This window comes from Heloderma suspectum, chromosome 1 (genome assembly GCF_057233095.1).
Source record: "Heloderma suspectum isolate Gila_16-S chromosome 1, 16-S_ref, whole genome shotgun sequence".
NCBI lineage: Eukaryota > Metazoa > Chordata > Lepidosauria > Squamata > Helodermatidae > Heloderma > Heloderma suspectum.
This window is the reverse complement of record NC_139458.1, coordinates 345,699,330-345,720,988: the sequence shown is the minus strand read 5'-3', so window position 1 is coordinate 345,720,988 and position 21,659 is coordinate 345,699,330. Positions and strand designations below refer to the sequence as shown.

The following is a 21,659-nucleotide window of genomic DNA, read 5'->3' as shown; positions in this document are numbered from 1 at the left end:
ACAACAATTAACACCATAAAATACAGCACAATAAAACATAACATAAAACTTTTAAAAGTTTAAAACTACAGTATAAAACCAAAGTAAAAACCAGCAGCAGTTGTGAAAATACAATAACTGATTTAAAAGCAACAGAAACAGGAAAACTGGAAATGCTTGGGAAAATAAGGTCTACCTGGCACCAAAAAGATCACAACATAGATGCTGGCAGCAAGCCTCTTTAGGGAGGACATTCTACAACAGAAAGGGCCCTCTCCTTAGTAACCATCCACCTCACTTCATTAGGCGGGGGTACCCAGAGAAGGGCTTCTGAAGATGATCTCAGGGTTTGGGCAATTCACAACAAAATAGGGCATATATGGAAGGAGATGATCCTTCAGGCAACGTGGCCTTAAGCCATTTAGGACTCTAAAACTTAATACCAGCACTTTGAGTTGGACCCCGAAATGGACTGGCAGCCAGTGCAATCACAAAGCACTGGTGTAATATGTTGATATTGACCAGTCCCCATTAATAATCTTGCTGCCCTATTTTGGACCAGATGAAGTTTCCATATGGTTTTCAAAGGTTGTTGTTGTTCAGTCGTTCAGTCATGTCCAACTCTTCGTGACCCCCTGGACCATAGCACGCCAGGCCTTCCTGTCCTGCGCTCTCTCCCGGAGTGTGTTCAAGTTCATATTCATTGCATCGGTGATGCTATCTAGCCATGATCCAGACAAGAGGTTACCAGAGCATAGATAACTGTAGCTAGGCTATCTAGATAAGAATATAGTTGGTACATCAGCCTAAGCTGATAAAAGGCACTCAGAGCCATCATGCCTCTAGTGACAATACTGGATCTAAGAGCAGCCCAAAACTACAAACCTGATCCTTTAGGGGGAGTGCAACCTCCTCCAGAAAAGGTTGAACATCACTTAGCTGGGCAGATGAACTACCTGCTATCAGTACCGCTGTCTTTTCTGGACTGAGTCTCAGTTCATTGGCTTTCATTCAGTATGTTACCATGCCCATGCACTGATTCACCTGGATTTGATGAAAAGCAGAGATGGAGCTGGGGCTCATCTGAATATTGGTGACATCTCGGCCCACATCTCCAGATAACCTTCCTCCAGTGTTTTCATGTAGATATTAAAAAGCATGGGGGACAAGACAGAGCCCTGTGGAACCCCATAGCGTAGCTGCCAAGGCAACGGGCAATAATCCTCCAGGACCAGCTTCTGGAATTGGCCATCCAAGCAGCAGAGGAATTACTTCAATGCAGTGCCTCCAACTCCCAACCCAGACAGCCTATCCAGAAGGATACCATGGTTAATGGTATCAAAAGCCACCAAGAGGTCCAAGAGAATCAACAGAGTTGCATTCCCCCATCACATATTGTCACATCACATAAAGGTATGCATAGTCCAAGTGTTCTCCAAAATAAATGCTGCTGGTATAGCTGTTGAAGGACTTAATGGAATCAGGACATTGGCCATCCAATGTTCCAGTACATTAAAAGCCATCTAGGAGACTAGCTACCCAGGGACCCCAGACAGTAAGAAATAAAAATGGGACAACCTTTCTAGAATAGCCTAGTGTCTCTAGGTAGATATGCAAGGCTATGTGGAAACATCAAGGGGAAATCTATGCAATTTTTCTGGGATTTAAGCATGCAGCAGAATGGTGGAAGGCAAATATTTACCCTGTGGAACAGACAAATGAATAGAGAACAGGTATAAAATATATCTTTGGGAAGCACTGACAGAGTTTCAGATGTGCACAAAGCTGAGATTTCTTTAAAGGAGGCCTATCACCTGCTGACATGACACTCATATGTCTTTAGGGAATAAATCCTCATAGAAAATAGAATGTCCAAAGAATTTTGGAGCACAACCTAAGCACTACCTTCAGCCAGAAGAGCTAGAATTGGCCATATGATGGTACAACCCTCTATAGTGTCCTTATGTGGCATTAGGGCATAGGGCTATGTGTTACATGTCTTCAGTATACTGCTTCCAGTTGTACTTTTTGCAGAAACCAAAACCCTCTAGCAATGCAGCAACACCAAGCTCCATGCTGCACCCAACTGCAGAATCTGGATCTGTGTGTGTCTATTTTCCATTTAGAGGCTACAGTGGCTTGCAGAACCCTTTCCAAGTATCCAAGGGACTCTTAAGCCTCTGATATATTGTCCGCAAGAGGCTAGCGTTTCCGGATCTGTTTCAGGTCTTGGGTTAGGCCCTGGAATACCAAAATGGGATTATTTCAAGGTATTCTGCTCTAAGCCCCTTGACCTGTAAGAACACATAATGGCAATAAAGTTTATCTGGTCTCTGTACTTTGACCCTTTGCAAAACTCATGAGTGGCAGAAGTAGGGAGTCAAAGGAGAGGGGTATGGGACAAGACACAGCATTCAAAGCCTCTACCCAGTTCCAAATATATCAATATGAGCTTTACAACCCAGTATTAATCTTGAATACAACCATGACTGTCATTGTCTCCACATGTCCAAACTATGTAATGGAATATCCTGTTGAATCTAAGGCATTTTTATTCTACCCACTGCAGAAACAGGTCCACCTCCATCATTGCTGTTGATCCTGATCCTGCAGTATATCCTATCAATGTATATTACAAAAAAATGTTTGTCAGGTTTGAAGTTAAAGCTGCCAGAGATCTCAGTCATATCCAGTAAATGGTCCCTGAGCCTGCTTATGACAGTGTCTGTGTGAATGGTCAAGTTTTCCAACATAAGACCAGGTTAAGACATTGGTAGCTGCCTTTTAGATAGTTAATAAGAATGTGCAACATAAGCTTAACTCAAAAATTAAGCTTACAAAAAGAAAATCCCTCCAATTGAGATTTTTCTTTTTTCTTTTTTAGCTATTGCACCAGTGGTGGTGGTCGGTGTATAAATTTAGCTGGGTGGGAAGGCTTAAACCTCCCCAACCAAGACATGTTGGTCCTGACTTGGACTGGCCCCAAACTTAGGGTTAAAAAAAAGTGAGGGTCAGCTGCACGCTACATATTTAACATAGTGTGTAATTTAGCCCTCTGAAAAAGCTCTCTCCCTGATCCCAACTAAGTATTTTTCTTGGGATATTTAGACACAGAAGATCCTTTTTTTTTTAAGGAAACAAACTGGAAGCCAGTGCTGTTGTTTCAGTATAGGAGTTACATGTTTCCAATACACGTCCCCCATTAATAGTGCAGCCACTCCATTCTGAACCAATTGTAGTTTTCAAGCACTTTTTATAGAACATTGCAGCAATCCACACGTGATGTAACTAGGGCATTGTGTCAGCTATGGCCAGATCTGCAATCTCCAGGGCTAGGCACAGTTGGTGCACAGCCTAAACATGCAAAGGCACACCTGGCCATAGCTGATACCTGAGCGTCTAAGGTCGAAGCTGGGTCAAGAACAACTCCAGACTATGAACCTGTATTTATAACAAAAAATTAATAAAAAACAAAACAAAAAACCCACTGTGTTTGTGGGTAGTACTACACTACCCAACACTGGTTTAATCTTTATTCCTGGGTCAGCTCTGTTGACCAGGATTGCCTATGTCTTATCTGGATTAAGCTTCAATTTGCTTTCCCATATCCAGGACCTCTATAGCCTGCTTGGAAAAAAACAGAAAGGAGAACTGGGTGTCATCCAGATAACAATGACAACAACAAACTTCCAGATGACCTCTCCCAGCAGTTTCATGTAGATACTAAACAACATGGGTACAGGATGGACTCAGGAGGACCCCATGGGTTAATGGCCAAAGTGTTGAATAGGAGTCCCGCAGCACCACCTTCTGGAACTACCCATCCAGGAAGGTCTGGAGCCACCATAACACTATGCCCCTAAGTCTCAGGCATACAGTCTAGAAGATACCATGGCCATTAGTACTGAAAGCCACTGACTGGTCCATGAAAACCAACAGGGAGATACTCCCCGCCCCCCATCCAGTTGTCCACATAGATAATCCACCAGGGTAATCAAGGCCATTCCTATCTGAAAATCCAGCCTAAAGCTATATTGAAATGGATAGTCCATATCATCCAGAAAAACCTAGAGCTGAGAAGCCATCACATGCTCAAGTACCTTGCCTAGAAATGGAGTATTACGGACAATTGCTTTGCTTCTGCAGACTCTGCACTGTAAAAATATGACTGTCAAACACATAGGATAGAAAAGCATGCATGCAACTTGAAATCATGGTTTACCTGTACATTTGGAAGCTCCTAACGTGCTTTCTGAACCATTAGTGCAACTTATGATTTGGTGTGATATTGGAATTGAAATGCACCAGAAAACTACACTGACTTCAAGAGCTACATTAAGCAGAAAAAGCTAGTTTGGAAAATAAAGTATTGTTTTATAGAGCACACTTTAATATACACAAGAACTTGCACTTAATGTTTTAAATTTAACATTAAACCATTATGTTAATAACTTATGGAAGTTCAAGTAGTGAACGGTGTTTTAATTGATTTATTAAAATGCAGAGTCAAGCATTTATGATGTTTCTTTTATTTAAAAAATGTACAATGCTAGCTAATGGAAGGTACTGCAAACTAGGTCATAATCACATCTTTTTTCTTCAGCATTCTTCCTTTGTATCAGTTTTCCCACATTTCTTTAGACCCAAATGTTCACAGTTACTCAGTTTTATTAATTTTTCAGGACACTGAAGTATTCAGGAGGAATAAGTTAAATAATATTTCCGTTTGAATGCATGGAATAAAATTGTCATTCTGTTCAAATCTAGTAATCAAGTTCCATTCCATGGCAATGACAAGAAGCTGCAAGGCTTTCATGGTAGCCACCTTCTCCAACCACATAAACGTCTACTCGTATCCCTTTTATGGAAGATAAAGATAGAAGAGCATTCTCTCAAGGAATAAAGGTTTGAACCTTTACTGATCTTAGTAATATTTTCACCCTGAAAACATAGTTTTCACCATGAAATTGAAGTTAGACTATAAGACTATATATCCAAAACTAGAAAGGTTATTCTACATTACATATACTGTCTGCTTTCAAGCCATGAAATAAGTGTTTTTCATGGCTAATTTAAAATTAATCTAGTCAACTCTGGGCAGAGATATCAATAGGAGAAAGTGCGCAATTATTCATTTACCTCTGTTGCAACCTAAGAGAATATTGGGTTCCTTGGAGTCCTCTTACAACACCATGTACAGGAACATGTATACTCTCTGCTATTAAAACATCCAAATTCTACAACAAGTAAAGCTAAGTTCTGCGACTGGTGTAAGTTATACAAATTTTCATAGTCTTCCTTATTTTCCATAATATATTCAGGTTCTGGTACTCATAGGTAAGGAATACAAGGTACTGAAGTCTAGCTACAATAATGAGGATCTTTTTAAAAAACAAGCGTAAAGCCAAAAACCAGAGCTAGGGAAAACTGAGGCTCAGAAACATACCATTTGCCCAGGCAAGCACTTTTACATAGGATTGCATATGAAAACATTTTCAGCCCTGCCACATCAGTGAGAAAGCAGGCTAACTGCCTGAACCTATGCATTTTACTCAGTTATTCAAGTAACTTTGCAGTACATACAATTGCAGCTTCAGAAGTTAAACAAAAACAAAGCTAACACAGTTACTGTGAAGCTTACTATTAAGAATGAATTGGTATATTACCAACTATACTTCGCTGTTCGATTATCTATATGGGACAAAGATCTGGGAAGAAAGCAGGTGGTTGTTTGAGAGGTATTTGGAATATATTTTAAGGGATGTGGACTGCAAAGGCTTTTCTTTTGAAGCTGAATTCCAGGAAGACCCAATAACTGGGGCAGGGAAGTAAAAGACACCGAATCCAGAAACGGACTAGAGAGAAAGTAAAAAAGCACAGTGTCTTTTCTAATTCCATGTGTGTCTGCTTGCACATGGACAAACAGACACCTCTCATATTTGTTCCCACCCTCTGCTGGACTGGCACCTCTTACGACGTGGGAAGAGTGAGCAGGCTGACAGGCACAAGCAGTGCTATCACCACTGCTTCTTCTAGTGTTTTCCTCCTCTCATCTTGTTCTTTCCCACTGGTGCAACCCCACCTCTTCAATATGGAGTCAATAGGAAGCAATATCCAGGCTCAGGTGTAAATGGAGGAGAGAGGGGAGGCAGCAGACAAACCAGAAATGGAGGCAGCTGGGTGGAAAGGTGGAGCTTGGGGTGTAAAGGATCCCGACCATCTGCTGCCCTGAAAAAGGTGCTGCCAAATCCTTTGCCTGAGGTGGCTGCCTTGGTTTGCCTCATAGTAAAGCCACAGAATACTGTGGTCAAGAATCTACACAACCTACACTGTGAATTGGGTCCACAAAGGTACCTTTCTGTATAAGGAAGATGCCTTCTGCTCATGGAAGGGCTAATTTACACCTCACCCTAGAGTATTCTGTCAAAAACCGCTAATTTTGATGAACATTGTAGAAGATGAAAGCATCAATTCTTACCTTTCTCTATTAAATTTCAGAGAGTGCAGTATAGCAGGCCTCTTCTGACGCAAGTTCCATAAGTGTAAGGTATCATCAGCCAAGGCACTCACAAGGGCTCCCTTAAAGAGAGAATAGGAAGCTTTGTCAAGAGAACCTGAAGAGATTTGTGGGGTATTAAGACTTCTGCAAGATTTTTAGGAGTATTAGAGAACTAGTTACACAAGAGATATTAGAGTCATATTCAATACCATTTACAAAATTTTGCATACAGTTCAGTTTTGCATCACAAAAAGGCACTCTATCCATTATTATTTTTAAAAGGCAAGCGATTCATTATCCTTTTTTCTGTTATGCTCATTAGATTCTATCAGTACCCAAAGGCTGTAAACCAGGTCCCCAAGGAGGTCTTGGACAAAACAGCAAACTATGGTTTGCTGCAAATCAAGAACAGAAGCTTCTAACCTCCACGCACAGATGGGGAAGAGGGAGTATGTAAGCCCAAAGCTGCTTGTGCTCCTAACAGCAAAACATGGCTTTGCCATTAAATCTGAATGCAGCTTTCACCATAAAACAGTTGTCTGTTTTCAAAAGTAATAGATCATCCTGCCACTCGTTATCCCACTGTTGGTTTAGCTGTAGCCTTTTGCACTAAACAACTTTCCTTCTCCTGCTTTAAACACATGCAATCTTTCTATATGCTAAATGACACATATTAAACTTTTTTTTTTTTTTACTTATTTAGACATTTCTGAACTACCTTTTAACAAGTTGTATGCAAGGGATTTGTCAGAAGAACCACACAAAACAGATGACAAGTCTACCAACCTCATTGATCAGAAACTGAAGCTGGATTACTGCAGCACCACTATCATGTTGGCAATAGCATTCAACTCCTGGCCGACCAAAACTGGCATTAGTTTCATTAAGGAATATTGGCTACATATGAATTTGTATGGGAAAGAAGGAAGAGTTATGCAGAGCTTTCTATGTTTAACACATTTCTTTTCACTACTATGTTAAATAACAGCATCTACAATGTCAGTTATAACCTAGTGCTACTTTCAGGGAACCCACAATGAAACTGTGAGCTCAAGAGAATGTTTCCCCGTATTTGTTAAGGATTGAATTGTAGTTCATACTTGAAAGTTTGATATTAAGCCTATTTAAAATGTAAGCCTCATTGTTACCACTGGTTTTGGTGAGGTGAAATCACCAGTTTTCAACCGATTTTCAGTACATACATAGTAATTTGATATTCTCACATAGGACAACTGTGGCATTAATAGTTTATCACATATAAAAGTGAAAGGTTAAATAATCACAAGGTGATTGATTTTAAAGGTTTCAAAAGTGGTCATAGCCCAAGTAAAAATGAAGTGAAATAGATAAATACTCCAATATTCTGAAGAAATATGACAGAAGAAAACAAGAATTTCTATTAAATGTAGGCTTCCTTAGCAGTAGCACAGCAATGAAAAGTACAGTCTCAGTAATTAATGTTTTTACATTTCAGACTCCTTAACTGAAGCATTTTCTACCAGACACTCATTACAGAAAAAAACATCCACCATCTATGTATAAAAGAGGCTTTAAAAATGATTTTAGGGCAAAATCCTATGCAGCCTTAATATTTTTTTATAGTTTTCTAATATTTGAATAGAATGGTAGAATGTCACAACTGAATATTTCTTGGGCACAGTAAATATCAACTATAAAAAATGAATGTGCTGTCAAAAATAATATTTTTTAAAATATATCATTAGAAGTACCCTTACCAGCAATAATTAAATAGCAAAAACTTGTACTAATTTTATTTAAAGTAAAAACAAGATATACTAACAGCATACATACATTTAATGTATCATCTGGTTTGGTTCTCAAAGGGTAGAAAATAGGAGAGTTATTGCTTAAAGTATAGGGACTGCGGTGGCTTAGTGGTTAAGATGCTGAACTGCAGACCAGAAGGTCGGCAGGTCAGCAGTTCGAGACCCGAGTGCTGCGTGACGGAGTGAGCTCCCGTCTTCAGTCCCAGCTCCTGCCAACCTAGCAGTTCGAAAGCAAGAAACTGTAAGTAGATAAATAGGTACCGCCTCGGTGGGAAAGGTAACAGCGTTCCGTGCACCTCGGTGTTCAGTCATGCCGGCCACATGACCACAGAAGCGTCTTCGGACAGTGCTGGCTCTTCAGCCTAGAAACGGGGATGAGCACCGCACCCTAGAGTCGGACACGACTGGTTGGAGACACCTTTACCTTTTTATTGCTTAAAGTACCTTGTATAATATTGTATTATGCCGAAAAGAAGGTCTCACATTTATATACAACACAAAAACATTTTCTCATCCCTGCAAATACTCAAAACTTATTTTCAGGATTATGACCTGACAAATATATATTTACAACTGATGAAGGATTATAAAAAGAAGAAGAAAACAAACTCTGCTAAGGCTAATAGTAAACAAAATAATAAAATACTTGCTTTATCGTTTTGGAACAAGGCAGGCCAGGGATTCGCCTTGCTTCATGGTAGGGCTGGCCCTGTTTTGGAAGCTCACATTACAGTGACACCCATTCCACATGATGCGGGAGGCATCAGATTTGCCTGCACACTGAATCCAATCAGTGTACATGCTGTATGAAGTATCTGCTTTCAAAATATGTTTGTTGCATTTATACTGTACATTTTCTGTACATCTAAAAAAATAAAACACATTATACACAAAGCAGAGTTATAAAGATTCTTTCAAGGTTACCTGCAAAAATCTTTAAATCTCTACAATTTCTTTGAACTAGTTTTAGCTTCAGAACTTCCTCTGAGGTAACAAAAGCGATAATAGTTTCAAATTGCAGGCCTCGTAAAGTCCATCCAAAGTGAAGTTAACATATTAAAAGGATAATGACAGATTATTTATTGTATTCCACTGTCAGGCTTATGCAGTGGACATCACCAAGCCAATCAATTGCTTCCTCCTCAGTTCTGAGGAAAGCAGTGTAACATTTACCAAGAGTAGGAGACAGCAGCAGACTAGGGCTGGTGCTCTTTTTAAAACTTTCAAAATACTATTAAGGGAAAGCATAGCTAAACTAACCTTTCAAATTAAAATCTACTTCAATATGCATAAATACTGGCTTCAATGCATACTGGTTCATAAACCATGTTGAAAAGATAAAGGAATTGATGTTTAACAATTTGCTAAATGATGCAAGACGCAATGAACAGATGTCAATGAACAGAATCCACCATCCTCCATAATGCCAGTTTTAGTTTACAGCGAATTAATAGTTTGCCAAGAAGCAACTGTTAGGTATATTATGCATTTCAGGTATGTTTGGAAATTCTGTGATCATGGTTTCTATGAGAGTAGTACTGACTGAAGACCAAATTAGACACAACACTATTAGGATCTCCCATGATCCAGTTCTGAGATTTCCCACTTAAAAAAGAAGTAAAACTAAACTAAATAGTACATCCAATAGCACAACATAGGCTCTTTTCAAGAATGGGGGAAAGGCACTCTGGAGAAGGCTATTTAATCTATTTCCCTATTTAAGTTCTCCCCAAAGCTCATAGTAGCTTTGAAAACACCCTGTGAGCAAAGGGTGTTCCAAAGTTTGTGTACTCCACAGACTTGCACAGACTCCGTCTTCCAAACAAAGTTTTATTTAAACAAAGCCTTTCCGCTGAGCACTCTCAGGAAGTGGCCTTTCTTTCCTCAGGCCAGAAGAAGTAGGTGTTGCCCTCCACCACTTCCTGGTTCCTCGCAGGAACCACAACCCACTCAGGCTGAATCCAGTACTTCTCTTATATTGTTACACAGTGGTTGGGGGGGGGGGGTGGAGGCAATGGAGAGAATAAGACAGGTGCAGATGCTGTAAATATTCTTTATCTTGAAAGCATGGTGCTATTAATTAGCTTTTTAAAGGACAGCATGGAAAATCCAAATCACGAATCACCCTACATATCTAGTACAGCCCTGAGCTTAATGAACTTGCTCCCCAGTATGTTGGAGCACTACTGCAGTAATGCCCTTAGCCCAAGCACACTTACACTAACAACATTCTTTTTGTTAGCTGATTTGTAAAACTTTTCAATGTGGGGTGGGATCGTTTTTTAAAAACAATAAATACAGTCTAGCAAAAGCAACAAGACATGTTTAAGAGGATGTGGTTAGGGTACTAATTTAGTGTCTCTCCCCCCCACACACACATCTTTCAGAACTGCATTAATCAATTAAATTACCACAATTTATTATGCAGGTACAAATATACCAAGCGAGAAACTGAAGATTTGAATGTATACACAAATAAGGCTGCAATCTTGTATTCAGTTACACTGTAATAAGACCTACTGAACTCAGCGGGACTTATTTCCGTGTGAACATGCATAGGATTGGACTGTACATATCAAGCTTTTTAAAATAACAACTAGACTATTCTATTGATCATTTATCTAGCACCAATGTGCTACATTATGTACATAATAAGGCACCTTGAGTAGCGTTAGAATGCTTTTGCTTTCAGGAACTCAAGCAGTTCAAGATGTTCAAAGTGAGGTTAAATTCAAATATCAAACACTCAAAATATGCTATAATGAATACTGAGCTGGATATTATATTTGATGAAATATTTCAGTGATTACAACTCAAGCAGAAAGGGAAGTTAAATTACTAAATTATTCAGTGTGAAAGCATTCATTCAGCTCTGAATAATACACAATTATCAGTAGTGCTTTTGCATAAGCAGCTTTATGATTTAGCACAGTCCTAACTTTAATAGCAGAAGAAGCCGACAACTGGACTTCTAGTATGAGGCAGTGTACAGCTGGCATCTGGCCTTAATTATCAAAATGTTAACTGATGCAATGTCACTCTGTAACGTACAACTGCAGATATACAATTACTAAGAACTAGAAGAGAGAGACAAAGTGCAACGCACTCCACATATCTTCTGCTATCCACAGAAAAGTACAGACATCATTTTTCACTTCAAAAGCACAGACATCACTTTTCACCATAATCCAAAGCATATTTACCCACAACTATTCCATTTTGTTCAGTGGGACTTACAACAAGCATGCTTAGTACTGCAGCCTTTGTCTTCTCAAAACACGTTCTGGTAATACTGCAATAACCAAACTAAATGTTCAAGAACAATTTTTAAGCAATAGTTCCACACATCTGAGCAAAAATCTCCCATTATCACAAAGCAGCCGGCTGGATCAACTGTAGAGCTAGGCCTCTGGACAAATTGCTCATCTCAGGGACTGAGTAAACACCAACAAGTGATGCAAACATAGCTAGATGGTAATGCTTTTGGGATTTCTTTGCTACCCCATTACAAGATACCCTGCCACAAGTACAATTAGTTACTCATGCTATGATTCTCTGAGTTTGCCATTAGAAACAATGGCACAATATTCCAGTGCAAACAGTGGATGTTGTATCGCTCCATTAAAAACATTAAGGCAAGATTCTTGTCATTTTAAGCATAATGCCTGAGCTAAAGTAGGCTGAAAGTTATGACTTTAATGCAAACCATCCTATACTTGTAAAAGAAGAAAAATCCCAAGATTTCTGCAAAAACCTCCCCAAAGTAACTATTTTAAAAAGGAAAATGTACCTAGTGCACATTTTAGAATATTAATATTTTATTCTCTGGGCTTGCTTATGAATGAAATAAACAATTTCACTAAATTAATCAGAAAATGCTTATGTTAACACACATGCACACACCTCAAGGGCAATAACCTCTGGAGCACAACCACTTACAGTTACACTGCACTAACATAAACCACGCTAGTGCAACACTCATAGTGTTAGCGATTGTGGCTCCGGTCCAAGAAGGACAGTGCCTCCCACTCCCATCTCAAACAGATGTTCCAAATGGTACTGAAAGCTGCCAAGAGGTCCAGCATTAACAACAGGGACATGTTCCCCCTTGTCCAGTTCTTGGCATAAATTGTCCACAAAGGTGACCAAAGCAGTCTCAGTCCCATAACTAGGTCTGAAGCCAGATGGAAATGGATTTAAATAATCCACCTCATCCAGAAATCCCTGGAGCTGAGAAGCCACCACACACTCCAGCACTTTGCCCAAGAATGGAATATTGGAGACCAGCCAGAAATAATCCAATACAGTGGGGTTCAGGAAGGGTTTAAAAAACAAACAAACAAAACAAAGGTCTGACCCTACCTCTTTTAGGCAAGCTGAAATCACACCTTGCCATAAAGAGGCGTTCACCACTACCCTTACCAACTCAGCCATTCCCCACCCCACCCCCTGGCTGCTTTTATAAGCCAGGAACAGCAAGAGTTCTAGCACACAAGTAGTAGGCCTTACCTCTGCACAGAATTGGTCCACATCCTCTGGCTGTACAAACTGAAAAGTATCCATTATAACTGGACAAGCAAGGGCCACAGTTACATCCATTGGACATGTATCAATTATAACACCAAGTCAGCATGGATACAACTGATTTTACCTGCAAAGTGTCATGCAAATTGGTCACAACGAGCTATCAAGTGGTCCATCTTTTCTTCTTATGGGTCAGTGTGTAATAGGCATCTGACCACCTGAAAAAGCTCTGTTGAGTGACCCTATGCAGATGTAATGGTGGCAGAGCAGTATAGTTTCTTCGCCACCCTCAAGACCACAGAAGACGCTTTCAAATGAGCTTTAGCCCATACTCGATCAGACTCGTTCTGAGTTTTCCGCCAACATCACTCTAGTCCCCCTCATTTCCTCACCTTGCAGTGCTCTGGAAAACCAGGGGCCTCATTTGGCTCCACTCTGTGAAAGGATGCTCAGGAGCGATTGTGTCAACTGCCCGGGCCATTTCTCCATTCCAGACATCAACCAAGGCTTCCACAGAATTGCCTGCCGAGGTGACAGGAAAATCTCCAAGAGCCATCAGAAAACCATCCAGATAGATACATCAGTCTCCTGGGGTGGACCATCTTAATTGATCCCCTGCCCTTGCAGAGTGTCTGAGTCCCCTCAAGTTTAAACCCCATCAGGTAAGTGATCTGTCCATGACAACAGAACTATGGAAAGTTCCTTCTCCCCGAGATCACCATCATCTCACCCTACACAGAAAGCCAGATCCAAAGTGTGCCCTGCTAAATGAGTGGGGCCAGATATTAATTGGGACAGACCCATGGTTGCCATGGAAGCCATGAAGTCCTGAGCCACTCTTGACAAGATGGCCTCAGCATGTATGTTGAAGTCCCCCAGTGCAACAAGCCAAAGAGACTCCAACACCAACCCCGACACCACCCTGGCTAGCTCAGGAAGGAAGACTGTTGAGTAGCAGAACAGGAAATACCCAAACAAAATACCTGTTCTGTCTCAAACAACCACCTTCAGATACACACACTTGAAACTGGAACACTGCAGGATGGGGCACCTGGACAGAGTGATAGACTCACAATAGACAACTGCGACTCCACCTCCCCAGCCCCAGGTCTTGCCTGCTATATACCCAATATTGCTACAAACACCATATGTGGAAACACCTATGATGACACATACCTATAGTCACATCACATCCCAGTTTATGTACATATACTCCATTCTATTTGATCACTGAGCCAGAAGAATATTTACAAGTCACAATAGTTTAGACAATATATTTGTCTTACGGGTGGTCATATTAGGTTGGTGTAAACTATATACCATCTAGATTAAATATATACTAATATCAAACTCATTCTCTTCAAGTGTGGATCCTTACATAATCAAAACTGCGCCACCCACAAGAGAGAGGCATCAGCAGGCTTGGTGGAACCTCAAGGTTTGCAGCAGTACAAACAGAAGAATTAAGGGAGAACCCCCCTCAAAACAGTCCAATAATAACTGAGCATACTCAGTGGGAATTGAACGCTAACTGACCGTTGGAAAGGGGACAGAACATTGGGGTGGGGCGGGGGGGGTGTTGGAAGAGAAATAGAATGAAGTACCCTGGAAATCAGTATGGCTGGCTGGCAGGCAGGGGCACCTGGACATTTTGTTGCAGGTCCCACTGGTTATAGATTAAATTCTCATTTACAGTTTCCTCATATGCGCAGTATATTCTCAATCTTGTCTATTTTCACATGTTCATTTTGCGCTATTTATATTTGGGTTTATTTTTAACTGCATCTTGATTATTATTTCTCATAAAATACTTATAAAATCCTTGATGAGTCTTAGCAACAAGGCACAACTAATAAAAAAGCAGTTTTAAATTCACAAATCGATATACTAGCTTTATAAATTATTCGTGAATTGTTCATAGCACTTATCATGCATAACAGCTTAAGATGACAGACTACCACACATCCAGTATAGTTCTATATAAATATTTCAGCAACAGATATTAAGCACATAGTATTTGTAGAATATTTTTGAATGTTCAAAATACTTCACATCATATTATTTATTCCTATAACACTGCTGTAAAGATGATTATATTGGTGTGTGTGTGTGTGTGTGAGAGAGAGGGGGGGGGAGGACTTAAGGCCACCTAATGAATTTGTGGCAGAGATCAGATTTGAACCAGAGACTTCTTGAGTCTTCACCACTATCTATACAAGTTCTCATCAGATCTGATCCATGAAGTATAAATTCAAAGGTTATATAATATATACAGCCCCAATCCAACCCTCCAGGATTCTCCCTTTCTTTGGTCCACCCATTTCCCCCAATTGCTGATTGTTTGGGGGTTTCCTGGCTTTTGTGCAGCTTTATTCTCATTCTTTAAAAATGTATTTAGAGTATTTTTACTCCTTTCCTCAGCCAAAAAAGCTCCCAGAGCAGTTAACAAATAATCAGTAAAAGAAGACAGTCCCTGCCCACAGGCTTACAATTTAAAAAGACACAATGCACAACAAAAAGGGAAGAAGGAGGGAAAGGAGGGAGGGGGGATGGCTGGCCAAGTTCCCATTGAAATTCCTCTCGTAAGGCTTAATTACGGGGAGTAAGAGCTTTAAGCTAAAATATGCTGATATTTTTGGCCCTGCCCCTTCTACCTTTAGCAGCCCACCACTGGAATACATCCCCCAAGAACTTCTACAAAATGGAATACAGCCCTTGAGCTGAAAGAGATTTAACACCCCTGCCTTAAAAGAAGTGCAGTTCTTCATGCTTGATTAAGCACATGCACATCCAAACAGTAATGCCATCATGTCTCATGTGCACAGTGATGATTAACAATGTTTAGCTCTTCCCTAAAAACTGGTCACTCTTATAGCTGGACATTAAAAAAGGAATAGAAGTCACATTTAGTAAAGAGCTTATTGCAATGAATAAATAAGGATTATATGAATATTACTAATTGCATGGCTTAGTCTTTTATGAGGTTAAGGCAGTGGAGACTGGCGGCTCCTATTTTGGTGGGGCTGTGAATCCACGCTGGGTTTCAGTCAGAACCAGACAGGACACTAAACGAGCTATCCAAGGTACTGAACCCATTTGGGGGATATGGTTCAGCACTGTGGATAGCTCCTTTAAAGTCCTGGTTGGTTTTGACTGAAACCCAGAATGGATTCACAGCCCCACCAAAATTGGAGCCACCAGCCTCCACTAGGCTAAGGATGTTTTTCTTGCCATCTTCAGCTCTGTTCACTTATTACACATGCTCCTTTATTACTCCCCCTGAATGGAATATGTTTATTTTAACCTAATCTCCTTGATCAGCCAAAAGTCTCTATTGGTTCCTGGGACACACTGAGTAGCCAGTGAGATACCACAATTATTTCCCCCTAAAATTGGGACAGGGGCGTGAAGAAGCCTGAAACGCATAGAAAGCGGAGAATTTTCTCCAGAACGTAAGTGAACAGGACTCCTGTCTCTATATTATATACAATGAGCATCATCCAGAAAGCTCCTTTCATATACATCCCAAAGCCCACATGCACCCAACAGGCTACTGGAGTTATTTCATGGCATTCTTCCCATGTTCCATACAATGCTAGATTCAAAATGCTTCTAATATTTCAAAGGCAACATTATGAAGGGCTTTTTTCAAAAAGAAAAAAGCGAGATCAGAAACTTCAATTGGCACAGTAAGTTACACATATCTAGATGTATAGCAAAACAGATTTCATGATCATATCAATACCAATATTAGATGGCTCTTAAAAACAAGGCACAAAGCTACCTCAATGAAAAGCTTATCATAAAAGCCCACTCTGGGGTTTTCTTTTCTTTTACAAAATTCAGGTGCATAGGTCACATCACTGCAACCAGCCAAAACAAGACATAGTAACTTCCTAGGTACCAGTTCTTCTGTTACTCCAACCACTACTATTATTTCACTCAACCTCGAAAGCTTGCACATTTTTGGTAACCTTTCAGTTAGGCTAATAAAGGGATTACCCTAATATGGATTTTTTCTTATGGCCGACATGGCTACTTTTGCTTTTACTTTGTGAGTTACCTATGGGAAAACTGACCCACAGGTCTGTGTTAAACCTCAAAAAATGTACATCACTTTTGTATATAATAAAAAAAATAGAAATTGGGAGTGATAGTTGATTCAGACTTTTCTTTCCTTTAGACTCATGAAGGGTGCAATCCTATGCACGCTTAGATGGGAAAAAAAACCCCAACAAATCCCAGCATTCGCCAGCCAGCATGGCTGGCTGGGGAATCCTGAGAACTGTAGGACGTCTTTCCTGTCTAACTATGCATAGCATTGTGCCCTAAATAGGATACTGCTTAAAAGGTTTTGCAAGCTCCCTAGAGCCTTCCATTGTATAGTCACTAAAAACAATTAATAAGTCAAGATGGTTTGTCATGGACAGAATTTCAAACTGTAAATAATCAGAAAAGCACTACCCAATCCAAAACCACGTGAAGGAATATATTTAGATTGCCCATTTTTAGATTGAGGTTTTGGGTATTGTTAGTTTGCCCAGAGAGCCTTACACTGCACTTTTCTAGAGTATATACACTGGTGTTCATTTCCTCAAAAATAGGAGTTAAGAACATGTGTAGTTATTGTGCATCTGCTTGGGCATGATCCTAACTTCCATGAGGAGCCCCTTTATGCCCCCTCTCTGTTCCTGAGAGTTGGGAGGACCATCCAGAAGAGAATGGTACATGGCAAGGGGGAAAATGCTGAAAATTCTGGCTTATCAAGAAGTAAGCAAGAGTTCTCATGCACACTGCTCAATCATTCCTGCTTGGCTGCTCCTGCTGGCCAACCTCCATCCATGGTTTGTTTAGGGTAGCATTAAAACTAGGATCCCTGACATTGGCTCTCCAAACAAGGCCTGGGTTGTGATCCTTTGTCCTGTTACAAGAACAAAACGCCAGGGATCCCAGTTTGGATGCAATGCTAAATAAGTCACACATAGAGGTTGCCTGGCTTACTTAGCTGTTCTGGCTGGCGGGAGGAGCCAAGTGGGAGTGATTGAGCAGAGTGCACCAGCATGCTTGCTCATTCACAATAAGGAAGAATTATTAGCAATTCTGGCTTACTATGACGTGTGAATTGGATGCCCATGTTTTGTTCCAATACATGGCACCTACTTTTTCCATCTGGATTTATGTATGGTGCTTTCAGATGGACTACCAATCAAAAGGTACTGTGTATCTATTCCATCTTTTCCTCCTTAACAGATTTGTGTGGTAAGAAAATAATATGTAAGTGCAGGAGGGTTACAAATGGAAGACAACATTGTCTAGACCACTCAAAAAATTCTGCAAATGAGGCAGGATAATTGCACCATAAAAGCCTCATCTGAAAGTAATCAATAGCCCTACAGACCTTGGCTAAAGGTTCTGAGGTTTTTTGTTAGGATATGTGTTGTTAGGGAGGATACATCCTTGATCTGTAGACCCACCTTGGTCTATAGGCTCCATAAAAGTCACAGAGCTCAAGGTGTATTTAAACAGAAATTTTTAAAGTAAGATCCAGTCTAGTTACAGCACTGGCCTCAACTCCCTTCAGTAAGTAGTCTTTTCCTCCCTGTTCATCTCTTGGTCACATTACCATGATCAGGGAGTGGATCCCCTTCAGGTTCCATGCCTAAAGGGATGGGGCTCTTCCCTTATGGGTTCGCTCCCTTGACTCAGACCATAAGCAATTAACTCCTTTTCCTGAAGCTTGCCTTAGTGTTTCTCCTCTAGAAGGGGATCTCTTCCCACCATCCACTGCCTCCACTCTTGACTATAGAGGCTTGGGGATTCACAGTCAGGGTTCCCCCAGCAGGCCCATCGTTCTTCTGTTTGGGTTGCTTGTTCCTCTTCCAAAGAGGGTTGATCACCAAGACTATGCTCCCACAAAGCCCTGGCCTCCCTTCCCCTGGGTTGCCACTAAGTGAATGCAGAATGGTTTGTTAATCTCTTCTCTCCTTTCTTCTTGACTTCTCTCTGTGCTCTCTCTCTCTTATTTGCCTCCTTTCTCCTTCACCATCTCTTCCAAGCCCTCTGGTTGCTTTGCCTCTGACCTTTCCCATTTCTCTCTCCAACTCTCTTTCTCACCTTCTTACATTTCCTCCCCTACCTCTCTCCCTTTTGTATTCACCTTATCTTCACCTTCAGTGTCTACTTGCCACTCAAAGCTCTAAGTCAGCAAGGCGGTCAGGATGGATCACAGAGGAGCAATGGCTGACTCATCAGATGGGGCTGTTGCCACCTGCAGCCACCCTGACGGGACTGATGGGAGGAGGCAGGCAAGCCCCAGAGGATCTTCACAGGGTGTTCTCACTATCCATGCTGCTAATATGGGGCAGAAGACTAGCTCAGTTTGGCCACATTTTTCTTGTTCAGCCAATAGCCTTTATGCAGCTCATTCTTTCTTCTTGGTTATTGCCTTTGACTGCATATGGACTGTAACTCATCTAGTTATCTATGAAGTGTAAACACTGCTCTTAGGAGAGCTACAGATCTCTCATCTCCAGCTCATTTCCTCTTTGAACACAAAACGCCGTAGCATATCCTTTGATCAGGACATCTGACTGACTCTGTACATATCAGAACGGGGCTTACTACTTGCCCTTGCATGTCCTTGTCTTTCTTTCCACAGCACCCAAAACCTGAATGAAATACAAAATATGTGTGTCAGACAAACTTTGCAGCATTGGACTAGTAAGGCAGAAGGGGAATGCATGCAATGTAAAGAGGAAGACAGTAATCTACAAGAAACTTTTCTGCTAACAGAAAAAATGTCCACTGGGGTGTGGAGGGAGAAAATACATTAATAAGTTACAAGCAAATTACTTTAGAAATAGCTTGCAAGGCACGGAAGCAGCATAAAGAAAAGAGAAAGCAGTAGGTACCTTTGAAGTTTAGTTTGCAATTTGGGAAATGATACCAGACTAAGGGAAAAGCCAAAATCCCTTTGCAGTGCTTATTCCCAATAGGTGATAAAACACAGTATGAAAGTGGTCTGAGATTAGGTTATTCTCTCTTTAACTACGTTTTGTGAATTTGTGTCGATTGTTTTCTGCTAAGCAAAGTAATGTTTAGCAAACTGCTGGCTTCCTGTAGTCCTAAATAATAAACTGGATACGAGTTTACAGCAGACATCCTCAATGAGGCACCGTCCAGAAGTGTTGGCCATGCTGGATGGGGATGATGGGACCTAGAGGGCACCAAGATGGGGAAGGTTGGTTTAGACACATATGAACCTAAGACTAAGCCCATAATCACACACCAAATTTTAAGAAATTTCTAGAGCCATTTATTCTGATCTTTCAGAATAAATGAAAGATTCAGATTTATTCGGAAAGATCAGATTTATTCTGATCTTTCAGAATGAAAGATTCATGCACCTTTTCTACTGCATTCTGCAATGTCTCCAATTCTGGATTTGGCAACACTGATTCTTGGTTTTGGATTCAGAGATTGAAGAGTATTAAAAAAAAAAAAAAAAAAAAGCAACTTGCTACTGCCACTTCTACATTCATTTAGTTTTTACTTTTAAGATCATCCCTCACTACACTTGGGGTGGGTAATAACATTTTTTTGTTTTGTTTTCTGCAAGGCTGCAGCTTTGTTCTGGACAGGTTATGCAGTATAGATTTCTCAGATTTAATGTATCATCCCATGCAAATCTATATAGAAGTTAAACCCAATCGAGTTCAAAGGGAAGAAGTGTGTGTAGTATTGTTTTATTTTAATATTTATAGACTACATTTCTATAATTGAAAACCCTCAAGAAATAAAAGATATAGATCACATTTACCTGCATGACTCATTTATTAAGTGCCAATAAATAAAAAAGTAATTAAGATTACAGTTTTAAGAATTTCACAGGACAATCCACATCAGTAAGATACATTTAAATTTATCTCAAGTTTTTATTTGTAGGAAAACACCACTTGTTTAAAGCTCCTAACAAAGCTAGCAAACTATTTCAATCTATAAACCTAGACAATTTTTGTATTAGTTTTATTTGACATATATTTTGCCTTTCAACAGGTTCCCAGAATGTCTTACAAAAAGTAACAACGAAACACATAAGCTTCCTCACTGTAGTTTTGCAAACAGCCAAAATTCAATATGCACTATACTAGCCAGTACATGCAAAAATACGGTCTATACTGGCAAAAAAACTCTTACAATCAGTTTCATTGTAAAGTTCTATTGCCACATTTAACTGCACTTTAACAATCATCTGGTAAAAAGAAACAACGTATATTTGCAGGAAAGTTATGACTTTTGAATACTGTGCATTATTCATCCCTTCTTACCTTTGCTTCCTTTCATTTCCTTCAATGACTCCCACTATCAAAATTTTAGAATCTGAAGAGGCAGTTTTTACAATATAAAAGGCCATTACTCAATAGAAGATAGAAATAGCAAATTAAAAAATGGGGAAAGCAGAGCACCAAAACAGAAAATAAAATAAAGGCAATGAAAAGGATCTCAAATATTATTAATAGCACAAAAGAACAAAATGGGACATCAACAGACACCTAAAAGATCATATAATGAAGGTCCCAGGCAAAGATGTCCAGGAAGGGAATTCCAAAGTGTGGGTGGTACCACAAAGACGGCCCTCTGTCTGGTAGCCTAACCTCGGGGGAGGGGGGTAATCCAGGGAAGGGTCCTGGCAAGATCTGATTCAGCAGGCAGGGCCATGAGGAAAGGATTCCTTATAGGCAGGGATGCAGAACGTATGGTCTTCCAAATGATGTTGGACTACAATTCCCATCAAGCTGAGCCAGCATAGCCAATGATGAGGGATAATGGGAGCTCCAACAACATCTAGCGGGCCACACATTCCCTATCCC

The 21,659-nt window shown here is 40.3% G+C and overlaps 1 protein-coding gene across 17 annotated transcripts in view; it reads right to left on the bottom strand.

Moving 5' to 3' along the window:
- Positions 1–21,659, bottom strand: part of STXBP5 (syntaxin binding protein 5) — a 159,707-nt gene that overhangs the window by 125,267 nt on the left and 12,781 nt on the right. For all 17 annotated transcript variants that reach the window (XM_084827793.1, XM_084827788.1, XM_084827791.1 and 14 more), the window contains exons 3-4: positions 7,265–7,346; positions 6,458–6,558 (exon numbers count right to left, since the gene is read on the bottom strand). In XM_084827793.1, the coding sequence (XP_084683919.1) occupies positions 6,458–6,558; positions 7,265–7,346 (183 nt within the window). The remainder of the gene's footprint in view (positions 1–6,457; positions 6,559–7,264; positions 7,347–21,659) is intronic.